Source organism: Geotrypetes seraphini, chromosome 10 (assembly GCF_902459505.1).
Source record: "Geotrypetes seraphini chromosome 10, aGeoSer1.1, whole genome shotgun sequence".
Classification (NCBI taxonomy): domain Eukaryota; kingdom Metazoa; phylum Chordata; class Amphibia; order Gymnophiona; family Dermophiidae; genus Geotrypetes; species Geotrypetes seraphini.
In genome coordinates, this window is record NC_047093.1 from 39,428,832 (window position 1) to 39,444,742 (window position 15,911).

The following is a 15,911-nucleotide window of genomic DNA, read 5'->3' on the forward strand; positions in this document are numbered from 1 at the left end:
GGCGCCCCTCCCCCACCCTCATTTCTGCCTCTGCTCCTTCCCCGATCCTGCCCGCTGCACATGCCCCCCCCTTCCTTTCCCCCGTACCTCTAGTCGAAGTTGTGGCTTGCGGCGGTCAACAACGTGCTCCTCATGATCCCGCTGGCTCTCCCTCTGATGTCACTTCCTAAGCACAGCTCCCGAAAGTGACATCAGCGGGAGAGCCGACGGGGTCATGATGAGCACGTTGTTGACCACCGCGAATAACTTCAACTAGAGGTATGGGGGAAGGGAAGGGGGGGCATGCACGTGGAGGGGAGGAATGGGAAGAGGTGGGGGTGAAGAGGAGGAGGGGTGCTGACAAGTACAATCCATACATAAGAACGCGGTCATGGCTTCATTTGATTTTACTGAACAGTATTTCCCATGGCATAGGCTCTTACACTTCTCGTGCAGCAGATTCAGGAATGATCACATTAAGAACAGTGTGTGTTTGTAAATGCTGTAATTTAGAGGGAACACTGGGAGCAGAGGTAAGCAGCAGGAATCTTAAAATCTACAAGTTCTGAGTTACATACAAATCTGACTTAAAAAGTTTTAAAATCGTAACTTGTTCTTAACCCGAGGACTGCCTGTAATTAAGAAATGCATCTGTGGGTAGTTGGGAACAAGGGAACTTTCTGATTGGGTTGCAACATTTGGATCTAGTTTCAGCTTATCACTGCTTCTTATATTTATGGTTCTGGGAATGGGAAATTTTTTTTTTTTTTTTTAGTTCAAAAAACTTTTATTGAATTTACAGATTACAAAGAAACAACCAGAATTAACAAAATTCAGAGTGTACATCACCAATATAATAAAGCATGTACTGATGGGATAGAGAAAATATTGATACATAGGTATACACATATCTATGAGGAAACATAGTCATTCACACCCAACGTAATGGAGACATATGCATGAGAGCGTTAATGAGCCGGTTAAACAGCTCTACAATACAGTGAAGATGAAAAACAAAAGGTGAAACATCACAAAATTGAAGAAGAGGTTTCCAAACAGTAAGACATCTATCCATCGTATTAGTTCTTTCAGCAAATATTCTTTCATATTTGCCCGTGAGACAAAGGGCATTCCACCACATGTGGAAGTCCATTGTTTAGAATAGCTGCCAAATAAAATGACCAAAGTTATGAATCAAGACTTTTGATTTTTCACTTGGCAGCCCTCTTGGAAAATGAAGTGCCTGCATCTCCCCTTCCTTTCTCCTTTTATAGACCGCTGTGATCATTGGATACAGCGGACTGTAAATTTTTTTAAAAACTAAACTACCCTTCCCCAAGTTTCAAGTTTATTTTAATTTGATGAGTCGCTTAATTTAATTTTTACTAAGCGAGTTACCACAAACAAGAGAAAAATCCAACAGGAACTGCAGCAAAACCAAGCGAAAAGCAAAAACCAAAGACAACTGCAGACTATGTACAAGATGTAGGCACTGTTTATTTCAAACTCTAATGGTAGATACAACCTTATTATCAACCGAGGGACCCGACACGGTCCGTGTTTCGGACAACAAACCTTCCTCAGGGCTCCGTGATAGATAAGGTTTTGCAACAAACAGCATGAAAGGAAAAAACAAGTGCCCGAATGCTTTTTACAATCCAGCACTACACTCGTTCGGGCACTTGTTTTTTCCTTTAATGCTGTTTGTTGCAAAACCTTATCTACCACGGACCCCTGAGGAAGATTTGTTGTCCGAAACATGGACCGTGTCGGGTCCCTCGGTTGGTAATAAGGTTATATCTACCATTAGAGTTTGAAATAAACAGTGCCTGCATCTTGTACATAGTCTTTGGTTTTTACTAAGCGAGTTACAACATTACGAAATGTGTCCAGCATCTGCCCTTCCCTTTCGTTGCCTATTGCCCCTCCCCGAGGTGTTTCATCATCTCTTCCTTTACCTACCGACCCCCATGAGTTGTTCAGCATTCTTCCCTCTCTCTCCTTAGCGCTCTCCCTCCTCCCCACGTTTCTAGCATTTGCCCATATTTTCACTTCTCTTCCCTTGCCAGAACTCACTTCCTACTTGCTGTCACAGACCTCTGCACTAAACAAAAGTCAACATAGTAGTTATTAAACCTTGAGCTTTGAGCATTTGCAAAGTTCCTGTTTTGGAGGGGAAGGGAGGTAGCAGCCTTTTCGTATGTGCAACTGCTCAAGGTCCACACGGCACACTGACCTTTGCTCAGTGCCCAGCCATGCCTACGCCAGATCCCCCTAGTTGTGCCACCATAGGTGGTGAGGAAGGAGCTGGGGGAGCAGCAAGGAGTGGGTGTGGGGGGAGGGGTTGGCGCAGAAGGAGCAGGGGACAGAGAGGAGGGATGGGGGTGCGGCGCCTCCTATCCTTGCTATGTCACTGGATATATATCCAAGCTGTCAAATATTTGTAGTATCCACCTAGTGACTGAGCCATCCCTGCACCTGCCTTTTTCTTCCTGTTTTCAGCCAGGGTCTTTGTCACTCCTGGATCTGAGCAGAGCTCAAAGCAGCGAACAAATGTGCTGCGGGCTTTAGCAACAAGAGTGCCCTTGCTCCTTCAGAACAGCCAGTCAGAGTCTTGGGGCGTTCTTTGGCCCTAATAGTTGACGAGACTTCCCTTGCCTCAATGTAGAAATGCCCACCATCTTATACCAGAGTTAAGCGACAACGGAAACCTTGTTTAGGTGGGTCAAGGTGACTGCAGCAGTTCCAGATCAGCACAGATGTGCGAATGGCATCTGGTAGAGATATTTACAAAAGAGGGTGTGCGCAGTGGGGCAGGTAGGTACTAATGGGCAGGCTGAAAGGATCACGCTGTTCCTGCTTAATAATTTGCTTTAGAAACTAGAAGCTTATATTTTAATAACGTAGCCAAGCACTGTATTGCAACTGATTACACAGGAAATTTGGAATTGAACGGTGACTGGGAAACAGCAGGATTCAGCTTTTCACACTTTGCAAGCTCATCTGGCAATCTGCAGTCTTAGAACTGTAAAGACATGTTAACCTTTTAATTCCAGTTTCTCTTGTGCTTTTGTAAATGTGCTTTGTCATGAGTCACACAGACATCCTTGAAGAGCCTCGTCGTGTTCCTTTTTTTTTATAGTGTACATTATGCAACACTTAGTAAGTAGCAGTGGCGGATTGTGTGCACGTGTGGTTACTCTCCCTAGGATAGCCAGAAGTAGGAACCCCAGCCCTGCCCCCAAGTTCACCCAGTTCTGCCCCGCCCACATCACATATCCCAGCCCCGCCCCCTCAACCTGTTCTCGTCAGGAGGGAGAGCTTCCGACGCTGACCCAAAGAAGAAGCTTTTCAAAACCTGGACAAAGTTCCAGGCTTTGAGAAGTCGTCCGACGCCCGGGCATGCCCTAGCCAGAAGAGTTTGTGTTCTTGTAGTGCCAAATCCAGAAACATTCAAGGAGTTTCTGGTTTTCTGATATTACTATAGGACACAAGCGGACCATAAGAATCCACTCACAAAAAGAATGATCCCTAGATAGAGATGACCAACAGGTAATCCTGAGCTAATAGTATGGAGCTGAAGGGATTGGGGATTAGTGTGTGGTAAGGAAAGAAGGTACTGGATGGTAGTGGTTGAGTGGGCAAAATAGGAGAGAATATACGATCATTTCTTATCACAAAATTTCCTTAATATCTGTAATGTCTCCTGTATGATGGTAAGGACAGTAAAATTGTTGGGTGGGGAGTGGGTTCTACTAGCACAATGATTGACCTCCTGGTTGTGAACTGAGATGCTGGCTATGAAATCGTGCTGTAAGGGGGGTCAAGGGGGGTGTTCCACCCCTGGCACCATCTTGCTCGGGGTGCCAGCACCCCTCATCATCTCCTCTCCCCCGACACACTCCCGCCTTCCTTTCCCCATACCTTTTTACCTTTGGTGCAAGCAGCCACCAACTTGCTGCCCATGTCGGCTTCGGCATTCTCTCTGATGTCACTTCCGGGGACCCGGGCCTAGGAAGTGACATCAGAGCGCCGAAGCCGACGCGGGCAGCAAGTTGGCCGCTGCTTGCGCCGAAGTTAAAAAGGTATGGAGAAGGGGCGCACGCATGCGGCAGGAGGGGTCGTGGAAGAGGGGGGGAGAGGGGTGCCACCTCCCCGGGTACCGCTCATCCTCGCTACGCCACTGGCTGCAGGGCTGTAATAAGTGAGCCCCTTCTCTCAAATATTAATTTATATAAGATGTAGCATAGTAACAGATGGCAGATACAACCAGCAGGGTCCATCTAGCCTGCCCAGCAAGGTGGCTAGAGTAGTACCTGCTGCTCTGTATTTTTTGCTTATTAAGCTTGGGTCTTCCAATAATAAATATATCAACCACTTATCCCAAGACAATAGTATATGCTTCAATTCTTATTATATTTCATTTATCTGGTTAAAATGTTTCAAATTTATACGACCTCAGAAGCACAACTCACTGCTCAAAGGTTTTCCTAGCAGCTAGCATAACCTGCTGCTTCTTCACCGGTCTTGATTTTGCTTAAAGTGCTTATGTACGTAAAGTGGCGCCTTTCTTAAAGTGTTCAGAGTGCTTTAAAGTGCAAAATATAATCTAATTCATTTTTCAACTTATGACTCCTTCAGTCTACACTTAAAGTACTCATCTAAAGAAAGATATGGCGATACTCGAGAGGGTCCAGAGAAGAGCAACAAAAATGATAAAGGGCATGGAAAACCTCTCGTATGCTGAGAGGCTGGAGAAGCTGGGCCTTTTTTCCCTGGAAAAGCGGAGACTTAGAGGGGATATGATAGAAACTTATAAGATCATGAAGGGTATAGTGAAGGTAGAGAGGGACAGGTTCTTCAGACTGGTGGGGGCAACAAAAACTAGAGGGCACTCAAAAAAATTGAAGGGAGATAGGTTCAGAACAAATGCTAGGAAGTTCTTCTTCACCCAGAGGGTGGTGGACACCTGGAATGCGCTTCCAGAGGGGGTGGTTGAGCAGAGTACGGTTTTGGGTTTCAAAAAAAGAACTGGACGAGTTCCTGAAGGGTAAGGGAATCCAGGGGTACAATTAGAGGGTTACTATACAAGACAAAATGCTCTTGAGTAATAGATCACTACAGGTCATTGACCTGGGGGGCCGCGGCGGGAGCGGACTGCTGGGCATGATGGACCTATGGTCTGACTCGGCAGCGGCAATGCTTATGTGCTTAATAGCTTAATGATCGGAAAAACTACAATCGACATGTTTCGCGTATGCTGCGCTTTTTCAAGGATCGTTTCCCTGCAACAAATCAGAGAGAAAGATATTTAAAATGAGGTCTCCTAACTTAATCCCATAAATTTAATCAAAACAGCATCCACCTCAATCGTTCCGTCGCCATCCGACCATTAGTTTGTAAAGTGTCTAAAGATGGCGGCGGCGTGTTTCTACATCCTTTTCAACTCCCTTCCCATCAAACTGATTAGTAACGTCAACACTGCAGAACACCCCCTTCAGAACAGAGATATCCAGACCAGCTCCCCGTTCAAAGCTCTTGGCTCAACTACATTTAACTTGTAAATCCATCTTTGTCCTTGGAAATTTAAATATTTTTTTCATTCACTTTTCTATACCGTTCTCCCAGGGGAGCTCAGAGCGGTTTACATGAATTTATTCAGGTACTCAAGCATTTTTCCCTGTCTGTCCCGGCGGGCTCACAATCTATCACAATGTACCTGGGGCAATGGAGGGGGGGGGATTAAGTGACTTGCCCAGGGCCACAAGGAGCAGCATGGGTTTGAACCCACAACCTCGGGGGGCTGAGGCTGTAGCTTTAACCACTGCGCCACACACTGTGAAGAACATGCAGGTTACCTCCTCTAGTTTAGAGTTCATTAACAACTTGATTTAGTGGTTCACACTGTCCTTGATTTGACCGTGGACCTCCCATGGTAAGATGTGCGTGCAAATCCACATTGGCACCAATTAGCACACAATTATTGGCAGAAATTGGCTTGTTAGCCAATTTAGTGGGGCTTACATCTTGGTGCATAAATATCGGCACCCAATTTTGGGTATCATATATAAAATCCAGGGGTTAGTCCCCTTCTCAAGTGGGGAATAAAGTTTGCCACGTCCCTCTCTTACCCAATCCACGCCCAGACCATGCCTCTTGCCGTGTGCATGCACATGGGTTTGAAACATGCATAACCTGGCTGTTTAAATAGGGACTTAGATGTTTACAAAAGATAAACGTTTAAGTACCAATGTATGCACCTGTGAAACATGACTAGGGCTTGTAAAATTCTGTTTTGTATAATTTTTCTAGTTCTGTTGCAAGATGGGTAAATAGCCAAACAACCCCCCCCCCCCCGCCCCAAATAAAAACCAACCAACCCAAAAACAACCCTTGGAAGAAATGGCAATACTACAAATATTTGACCAGGGATGTATCCAGTGGTATAGCAAGGGTGGGAGGCACCCAGGGCAGTGCCTCTCCCTTAATGCCCTCCACTCTGTCTCCTGCTCCTTCTGCACCAACCTCCACCCAGCACCCTCCTCGCTGACCCCCCAGCTCCTTCGTCACCCCATGCCGCACTTGTGCCCTCCCTTCCCACCCTGTACCTCTTTAAATGTTCACCAGCATAAGCAACTTCTCCAGCCTGCTGCTCTTGCTGGCTTTCCCTCTGACATCACTTCCTGGCCCCGTGACCCGGAAGTGATTTCAGAGAGAACCAGGCCAGCATGAGCAACAGGCTAGAGTAGTTGCTCGTGCTGAAGATTTTAAAGAGGTATGGGGGTGGGTAAGGGAGGGCACGAGCATGCCATGGGGGTGGGGGGCGAGAGGTGCCGGTACTCCCACCAAGACGGCACCTGAGGCGGTCCGCCCCCCTCTTGCTATGCCACTGGATATATCTTTACCATGTGAATGTGAATATTTCAGCAGACAGACTGAGTTGTTTCTTTAGAAGCTGTCATATAACGTTGTTCATGTCCTTTTGTCTCTCCCACCTTTTTCATTATGTGATCCTGTCTCTCCTCAGGGCCTTGAATGTCACTTTGGTCTTCCATTCCAAGCACCAGAGGTTTCTTCGGATAGGTCTGGCAGTACCTCTCTTTGGCGCTGTGGCAGTTCTCAGGGAGATGGTAGCCAGTGAGGGGAAAATTCACCCAGAGCAGGTAAGATTGAGTCCTTTGTGAATTAACAAACCGTATTCCATGATAACGTAGGATGGATTCTGACTTGCAAGGTATAGTGATAGAGGGTGTTTAAAATAATGAATGGCCGGACTGCCGACTATATCATCAGGAAAAAGAATATAGGTGTTACTGCTTTTGGGTTTTAAGCCAGTAGTTGGTAATGGTTAGGATGGAGTATAAAAAACCCCACACATACCAGCTGATATTCAAAACAATTTAACTGGCTGGAAATGGCTACCAATCAGTTAAATCACTTGTTCACAGCTATCCAGTCATTTTCCGCAATAGCACCAAATTCAAACGTGGCTAAGTTGAGGACATTCCAGGTGTGGAGTTGGATTAAGTGCCAATATTCAGTTCCTCAGCCAGTAAGTAAACCACATAAATAGTAGTCCTATCTTTAAGTGGTTTTGCTTATGTGGTCAGGGGCTGAATATTGACTTAACTGGCTATGTGTTAGCCAGCTCAAAACCCCCCAGATATTCAGTGCTGAAGGCCAGGCATGGCCCAGGAATAACGCCGGTGGTAGGCAGCAAAACATTCACCTCCAGTAGGTTGGATATCGGGAACATTGAGGTAGTAAGGGGAGTGGGGGGGGGAGGCAGACCGCCCCCAGGTGCCATCTTGGTGGGGGCACCAGCACCTCTCCTCCTTTCCACCCCCTCCCCGTACTTATTCAGCTCTTCACCAGCGCAAACAGTATCTCCACTTGCCTCGGCACTCCCTCTGGAGTCACTTCCTGGTCGGCGCTGGTGAAGAGTTAAAGAGATACAGGGGAAGGAAAGGCATGCACGCAGTGGGGAGTGGGGTAAAGAAGAGGGCGGGGAGCACCACCACCCAGGGTACCTCCTACGTTCACTACGCTACTACAGGGGATAGTTTCCTTCATCTCGCCCCCAAACGGCCTATGCTACTCCTGACTCGTTCGCCTGGCACGATGCCTAACCCTGTCCCTTTGCCCAATATGCTTCTCTCTTTGTAATGTTGGCACTACGAAGAGCCTAGCCAGCCAGTCCATGAATTTCATGGGAAAAAAAAAAAAGAAATGCTGTATTGGAGAGGTGGAGTGGGAGTACTATACTGGGGTTAAGGAGAAAGGTGAGGAAGCATGCATGTTCGATGATTGCTAGCCCCATTCTGTTTACAGTGCAGTTCAGTTTGCTAAAACTTGACCCTATCTAGAATGTATGTGTTGTGCATGTGGCCTGCTGTGAGCATTTCCTCAATGAGAAGCCTTAATTCAAGTTCTCTAGGATCATCTCTGTTATTCCATTACTTTACGGAGAGGGTAGTGGATGCCTGGAATGCGCTACCGAGAGAGGTGGTGGAGAGTAAAACTGTGACTTAGTTCAAAGAAGCATGGGATGAACACAGAGGATTTAGAATCAGAAAATAATATTAAATATTGAACTAAGGCCAGTACTGGGCAGACTTGCACGGTGTGTGTCTGTATATGGCTGTTTGGTGGAGGATGGGCTGGGGAGGGCTTCAATGGCTGGGAGGGTGTAGATGGGCTGGAGTAAGTCTTGACAGAGATTTTGGCAGTTGGAACCCAAGCACAGTACAGGGTAAAGCTTTGGATTCTTGCCCAGAAATAGCTAAGAAGAAAAAATTAAAAAATTTAAATTGAATCAGGTTGGGCAGACTGGATGGACCATTCGGGTCTTTATCTGCTTCATCTACTATGTTACTATGTTACCACCTTGAGTGAATTCCTTTCAGAAAGCAGTAAATTCTAATAATAACAGTACAGTATGTCAACTGCATGTGCACTAAATACCGGAAATGTGCAGAACAGTTTTCAGTCTCTTTACAACTGTAGAGTGCTAATGTGCATTTTCAGGTGATCCTGGTGGAGCTGTATTCAAATGGGTTCCAGCGATCTTTCTCAGATGACGAGGATCTGAATTCCATCGCTGAGGGTGACGTCGTGTATGCCTTCCAGACTCTGGCACCAGTCACGAAAGCCGGGGGCACCTCTCGCGGCTCAGGTATTCTTTTGGGGCAGTTTTCTTCTCATGGTGGGGGTGCCGGTCGGGTTTAGACAGTGGTCTCAAACTCAAACCCTTTGTAGGGCCACATTTTGGATTTGTAGGTACTTGGAGGGCCTCAGAAAAAAAAAAAGTTAATGTCTTATTAAAGAAATGACAATTTTGCATGAGGTATAAAAGCCTCTTTATAATTTATAAATCTTTCCTTCTGGCTAAGTCTTAATAATAATATTTTGATTTATAGCTAAAGAAACGTATGATCAAGAAACTGTTTTATTTTACTTTTGTGATTATGTTAAACATACCGAGGGCCTCAAAATAGTACCTGGTGGGCTGCATGTGGTCCCCGGGCCACAAGTTTGAGGCAACTGGGTTTGGAGGTGCTGCACAGGGGGATGAAAAACTACTACTCGGGGGGATTGGAGGGAGGGATGGAAAGCTGCTGCATGTGGGGGAGGGGGAGGAGAGAGGAATAATTGTTGGACATGGCCTGGAGAAGAGGAAGGAAGATGCAATAAAGAGGTAGAAGGGGGTGAGAGGGAGAAATCTTACATATGATGGAGGGGAGGGAGACATGCATGGAGAAGAGAGAAGGAGAAATGTTGGACAGAGAGTGGAGGGCAGGGAGAGAGGGTATTTAGGGAGAGAGAAAGAAATGTTGCACATGATAATGGAGAGGAGGAAGGGAGAGATGCTGCATGGAGGAGAATAGAGAGGTCTGACCCTGGGCACAAGGCAGGAAAAGAGAGAGAGACAGAGAAGGTAGACAGTAGGAAAGAAAAAGAAATGCTGAATATGGCAATGGAAGGGAATTGTTTATTGTTTATTGTTTATTGTTTATTTAATTATTTGATTAAACGCCTTATCGATTCTACAAAGCGTTGTACAGAAGGAAGAAGAAAAAGTCCAAATGGGCAGGAGACCCTGGCGAGTGAGTTAACAGAAGACAAACCGAAACCAGAGCCTGGGACCAACATGATTTGAATAATAAAGTGTAGAACAAAAGAAAGGGAGCAGAAACCCTATGTAAAATCAAACAAAAGAAAAACAAGTTGGGAGTGGGCTAGACCAAGTCAACCTTGAGACAATCTTTATTTCTATGAACTCAAAATGAAATACATATTAAACCACATAAATAAAAAGTCCCATAAATGAAAGTGCCGGGTTTTGAAAAGCTATCCAGACTCCCGGACATGTCCTCAAAAGAAGGACATGTCCGTGGAAATTCGGATGTCTGGTAACCCGAGTAAGGAGTAAACTAATGAGCCTAAGTTAAAGAGGGATTTGTCTGCTATTGATTTGTACCCTATGGCTGTTTTTCTAGTGATCTGATCTTCATTTATATGTTGCAAGAATGTCAGGATGCCAATAGCAGATGCAATCCAGACCTTCCTTTCGCCCAGCTTCAGGAAGTTGGAGCATAGAGAGGAGGGGACTTGGTCCATGCACAGATGTGGCCCCAAGCTGTCAATTCATAAAGCTGTGCTGCTGCTAGGAGCCAGGGGCAGAAGATGAAGGAGGTGGCGGATCCTCATTGCAGCATGTAAGAACATAGGAATAGCCATACTAGGTCAGACCAAAGGTCCATCAAGCCCAGTAACCCTTTCTCATGGTGGCCAATCCAGGTCACTAGTACCTGGCCAAAACTCAAAGAGTAACAACATTCCATGTTACCAATCCAGGGCAAGCAGAGGCTTGCCCCGTGCCATAATAACAGACTATGGACTTTTCCTCCAGGAATTTGTCCAAACCTTTCTTAAAGCCGGCTACACTATCCGCTTTGTCTGGTTTTAGGGCTATGCAATTACTTTAGGGGCACTACAAGGGCTTAGAAGAAATGTCATCTTTCTCAGGCCATGGAGGGTGAGATTCTAGTGCTCACATTGGACCTGCAGTAAAGCTAGAGATGCGGGCAAGTCACAGGGGTTGTATAATCAACCTGAGAGGGATGGAGCATTAAGGTGCCCAATTTATTCATACATCTGGGGCCCATAAATAGCAAAAAAAAAAAACCCTCAAAAAACAAAACAGGATCAAGGCTGGAGTGGACTTCAAAGGCAACTCCAATAGTTGGGAAGTAGGACCACTGCTGGACATATTTCTATGGTCTGTGTCCCAAAACTGGCAGGGAGATACATAGATAAAGTATACCAGTGATTAATTTTGAAGAAATGGAAGAGTGTCAGATTCAACTCTGGCCACCTTGTTGGGCAAACTGGATGGGCCGTGCAGGTCTTTAGCTGCTGATGCTTACTATGTAAAAGTAAGAAACCTCCCGAAAATATAAGTACAGTGGTACCTCGGTTTACGAGTGCACCGGTTTGCGAGTGTTTTGCAAGACGAGCAAAACATTTGCAAACTTGGTGACTCGTAAACCGAGCGCGCCTCGATTTGCGAGCGCCCCCCCTGCAAACCGGCACCCTCCCTCCCGCAATCCGGCACCCCCCATCGCCATCGGGCACCCCCCTGCTGCCATCGGGCACCCCCCCGCCGCGACCTGAGGTCCCCCCAACCCACCCGAACCCTCTTCTTACTTTGATGTAGCCTCCGCACCGGCACCAGCATGTCCTGTGCTGTGCCGGTGCCCGAAGATCTGCCTACGGTGCTGGGCCTTGAGCATGTGCGCATGCTCAAGGCCTGAGAGTTCACATCGAACGTCCAACGTGAACTCTCAGGCCTTGAGCATGCGCACATGCTCAAGGCCCAGCACCGGAGGCAGATTTTCGGGCATCGGCACAGCACAGGACATGCTGGTGCCGGTGCGGAGGCTACATCAAAGTAAGAAGAGGGTTCAGGTGGGTTGGGGGGACCTCAGATCGCGGCGGGGGTGCCCGATGGCGACGGGGGGTGCCGGATTGCGGGGGGGGTCTTTGGGGGGAGCAATGCCGATTCTCGTGGGGGGAAAACAGCGCTGCTGGCCTCGGGGGGGGTGGGGGGGGAGGGGGGAACCTATCAAAGCGAGTTTCCATTATTTCCTATGGGGAAACTCGCTTTGATAAACAAGCATTTTGGATTACGAGCATGCTCCTGGAACGGATTATGCTCGTAATCCAAGGTACCACTGTATTCAAGTTTATAAGAAGGAAAAGAAAACCCAGAATGCAATAGCTGGAATAGCTGGAGCACAGTTCAATTTGAACTTGAAAACCAAAAACAGCAGAAGGCTGTTCTGACCCACAAATCAGCACAATAAAACCCGGACACACACTAGACATGTTTTTTGACATTATCGTTCATACAGAGTGAAGTGACCCAGCTTAGAAATATATCTAATATATCAAAAGCCAACACGAATGCACTCTGAGCAAATTGCTGATAAGAACCATCCCAGGGAGAGCTCTGTCCAAATTGCCATCTTGCTCTTAAAGGAACCCAGCATTTTCAAAAATGTTAAAAGGGCTTGCAGTTCTTAGACAGGTAATATTAGCACAGTATTCTTTTCTGCAATATATAATCATTTCAAGCTTCAGTAAAATTCCAGAAGGATCTCAGCAACAAAATGACTCATTTCTTTGGACTTTACCAAAGGAAAGTTATTTTTAAACCCGGATAGAGACCACCTTTTGAAAGGTTATGCAAAACCTCTTCGCTAAACAATTATCAATGTTATTTCTGAACTTTGTAATATAGGGGTCCTTTTGCTAAGGGGCACTAGTGTGTCTTAACACACGATAAATGCTAACGCGTGGCAACACGTCCATATGATATAATGGACACGCTCGCACGTGCTACCATTTAGCGTGTGCTAAGATGCACTAGCGTGCCTTAGTAAAAGGACCCCATAGTGCACTGATAATTAGGTTTAGATTCAGTTGACAGCAGTATCAGTTCATGTCCAATAAAAGAGGCAAAACCAATTCATGGATGATGTCCATGGAGGGGATAGTTAATTTTAAAAGCCATTTTTAAGGGTAAAAAGGTGCTGTCTCCCTGGAAACTGGTATAAAGAAAAATTTTCCGCAACCTTGTACATGTGCCTGCACTGAGCCAGAGGTCTTCCTGGGGACAAGGTTAGGCAGGATTTAAATGTATGTGTATGCTTTTGAACATTCAACATACACACATAGTAGGAGTAGACAAATCAATGCATTATTTTTCTGGAGCTGTTTTCAAAGTAGAAGTGTGTTTACATTCTTGGTTTGAAAATTAAGCAAAAGTCCACACTGAGAAAAATGTGCTTTTTTTTAAGTTCAATAAGTTTTATTGATTTTATATATAATATTAAACAAAACTAAATAAAGAAAATATCAGTCAAGAAGTATAAAGATCATGACATTCATCATCTGTGATACAAAAGAATATGAAAATGAAAGGACAGATCCATAAATGTAAGATTCGTTACATAGGTGTGCATCAATATTCATATATATACAGCATTTCGTATGGAAGAGAGTGAGGTATATAAGTGTATTCAAGAGACAGTGCCTGACATCCAATTGGTAGAAAGAAACCTTATATATCAGATATGTTACACACATTGGAGCAATAATTTAATACAGGGTCCCATATGCCATGGAATCGGCGTAAAGAGCCCATTTTACGAGCATAAAGCAGTTCATATTTAACAACTATATTAATGTTGGACCACCACAATGAAGGTGTAACCATATCCAGAGTTTTCCAGTTAGAGGTAATGGACCGTAAAATTTAGGCTAGCATTTTTAGAGCCTGCTGCGGCGGTAAGAACTCTGATGCTAATAGGAATTCTTTGAGCGTCGGAGTTCTTATGCTACAGCCGCCAAAAATGGTAGTTCAGCTGGTGTCAGGTCAAAAGCGCGCCGGGACGAAGGCGCGCCCAGACAATTGAGCGCAGCGCAGGGGCACGCGCCGCAGAAAATTACTGTTTTTAGGGCTCCAACGGGGGGGGGGTGGGGGGGATCCCCCCCACTTTACTTAATAGAGATCGCGCCGCATTGTAAGGGGCGTTGTGGGGGGTTTGGGGAGTTGTAACCCCCCACATTTTACTGAAAACTTCACTTTTTCCCTGTTTTTAGAGAAAAAGTTAAGTTTACAGTAAAATGTGGATGGTTACAACCCCCCAAACCCCCCATAACGCCGGCGCGATCTCTATTAAGTAAACTGGGGGGGCTCCCTAACAAAAAACCCCGTCGGATCCCCTAAAAACTGTAATTTTCTTCGGCGCGCACCTCCGTCTTGCGCTCAGTTGTCGGCGCGCGCCTTTGTCTTTCGCGGGGTTGTCTATGAACCAGTGCAGCTATGCAAAGGAGGGGGTTTCTCCCACAGTTGTAATTTTAATTGTTCTGGCACAGAAACTGTTTCTTTACTTCAGCTGATGCTACCGTGTTTCCCCGAAAATAAGCCCTAGCATGATTTTCGGGGTAGGTCTTACTCCAAAACTAAGCCCTAGTTGAAGTGCTGGATTTGCAGGCAGCAGAGCTTCCCCCCGCTGAACCTCCCATCTCTCCCTCCCCAAGCCCACCGCAAGACTGACATACCATTACCTTCTTCCAAACGCTAATGTTGCGGCAGCAATCTAAATGCGTTGCTTCGTGCCTTCTCCTGCCGGGGTATTTTTCTGCCGCATCACTGATGATGTCATTAGCAACGCTGCACAGCAACGCCCTGGCGGTAGAAGACCCGAAGCAGCGCGTTTAGGTAGGTGCTACGATGCTGCCATTTGGAAGAAGGTAATGGTATGCGGGTCTCGCGGTTGGCGTGGGGAGGGAGAGATGGAAGGGGAGGGAGAGCTGGAAGGGTCGGCAGGGAGGGATAGAAAGATGCTGTGGGTTTGTGATTGGGCATTGTTTCCCTGAAAATAAAACCTAGTGGGTTTTTTGGGTCCAAAATTAATATGACAGTGTCTTATTTTTGGGGAAACACGGTAGTATATTCAAGATCTAAAACCAGAATTTCTCTCCTTCCTGGAGTTGTGTTAGCGCTAACGATGGCAGGGACAATTTTCAATGGCCATTTATATAGCAATTAACTCTCATAAACAGGCCTTCTGGATATTGCCCTCCTTAAATGCAGCTTAAATTAGACCTGTTGCGGAACACCAGGCCTATTTTTAGTCATAGAAAAGATGTCCTAGGGGCATGATTAGGATAGGAAAGTAATATGCTTATGCTACTTTTTATACTCCCCAAAATACATGCAGAAAATGAGGTGCAACAGCACTTTGTACCTGTCCTATGTTGCAAATTGATAGTAGATCTATACTTTCTCTTTGAAATGTTCTACAAAATCGGTGATGGGATAATCACGCGCCAGACACCAGCGCGCCAACAATTCGGCGCAAGACAGAAGCGCATGGAGGAAAAAATAATTTTTAAAGAGCTCCAACTGGGGGGTTTGGGGTGGCAACCCCCCCCCACTTTATTGGTTAGTGTTCGTGCTGCCGTTGCGGGGGGGGGGTAGGTGAAACCCCCCACATTATAGAGAAAACGGAACTTTTCCCGAAAAAAATCAGAAAAAGTTCCGTTTTCTCTGCACTAAACTCACACAATTGTTGCTATACTAGTTTGAAAATTAAAGTATTTTTAAAAATCTCCATATTTCTACTTTGGAAGAAAAGTGGGAAAGAGGCTATATGTATGATAGATATTTAAATACCTTAGTAGAATAAATTCACAAGAGGCACATCTCTTTCAGCTTACAGGAAGCTGTGGAATGAGGGGGAATAGGATGAAGGTGAAAAGAGATGGACTTGAGAGTTAGGTAAGGAAATATTTATTTACAGAAAGGGTAGTCTCCCAGAGGAGGTGGTAGAGACAAGACTGTATCTGAACTCAAGAAA

The 15,911-nt window shown here is 45.7% G+C and overlaps 1 protein-coding gene across 4 annotated transcripts in view; it reads left to right on the forward strand.

Annotated features, from left to right (window-relative positions):
• USP43 (ubiquitin specific peptidase 43) overlaps positions 1-15,911 on the forward strand; it is a 481,211-nt gene that overhangs the window by 347,387 nt on the left and 117,913 nt on the right. For all 4 annotated transcript variants that reach the window (XM_033961845.1, XM_033961846.1, XM_033961847.1 and 1 more), the window contains 2 exons: positions 7,007-7,142; positions 9,007-9,154. In XM_033961845.1, the coding sequence (XP_033817736.1) occupies positions 7,007-7,142; positions 9,007-9,154 (284 nt within the window). The remainder of the gene's footprint in view (positions 1-7,006; positions 7,143-9,006; positions 9,155-15,911) is intronic.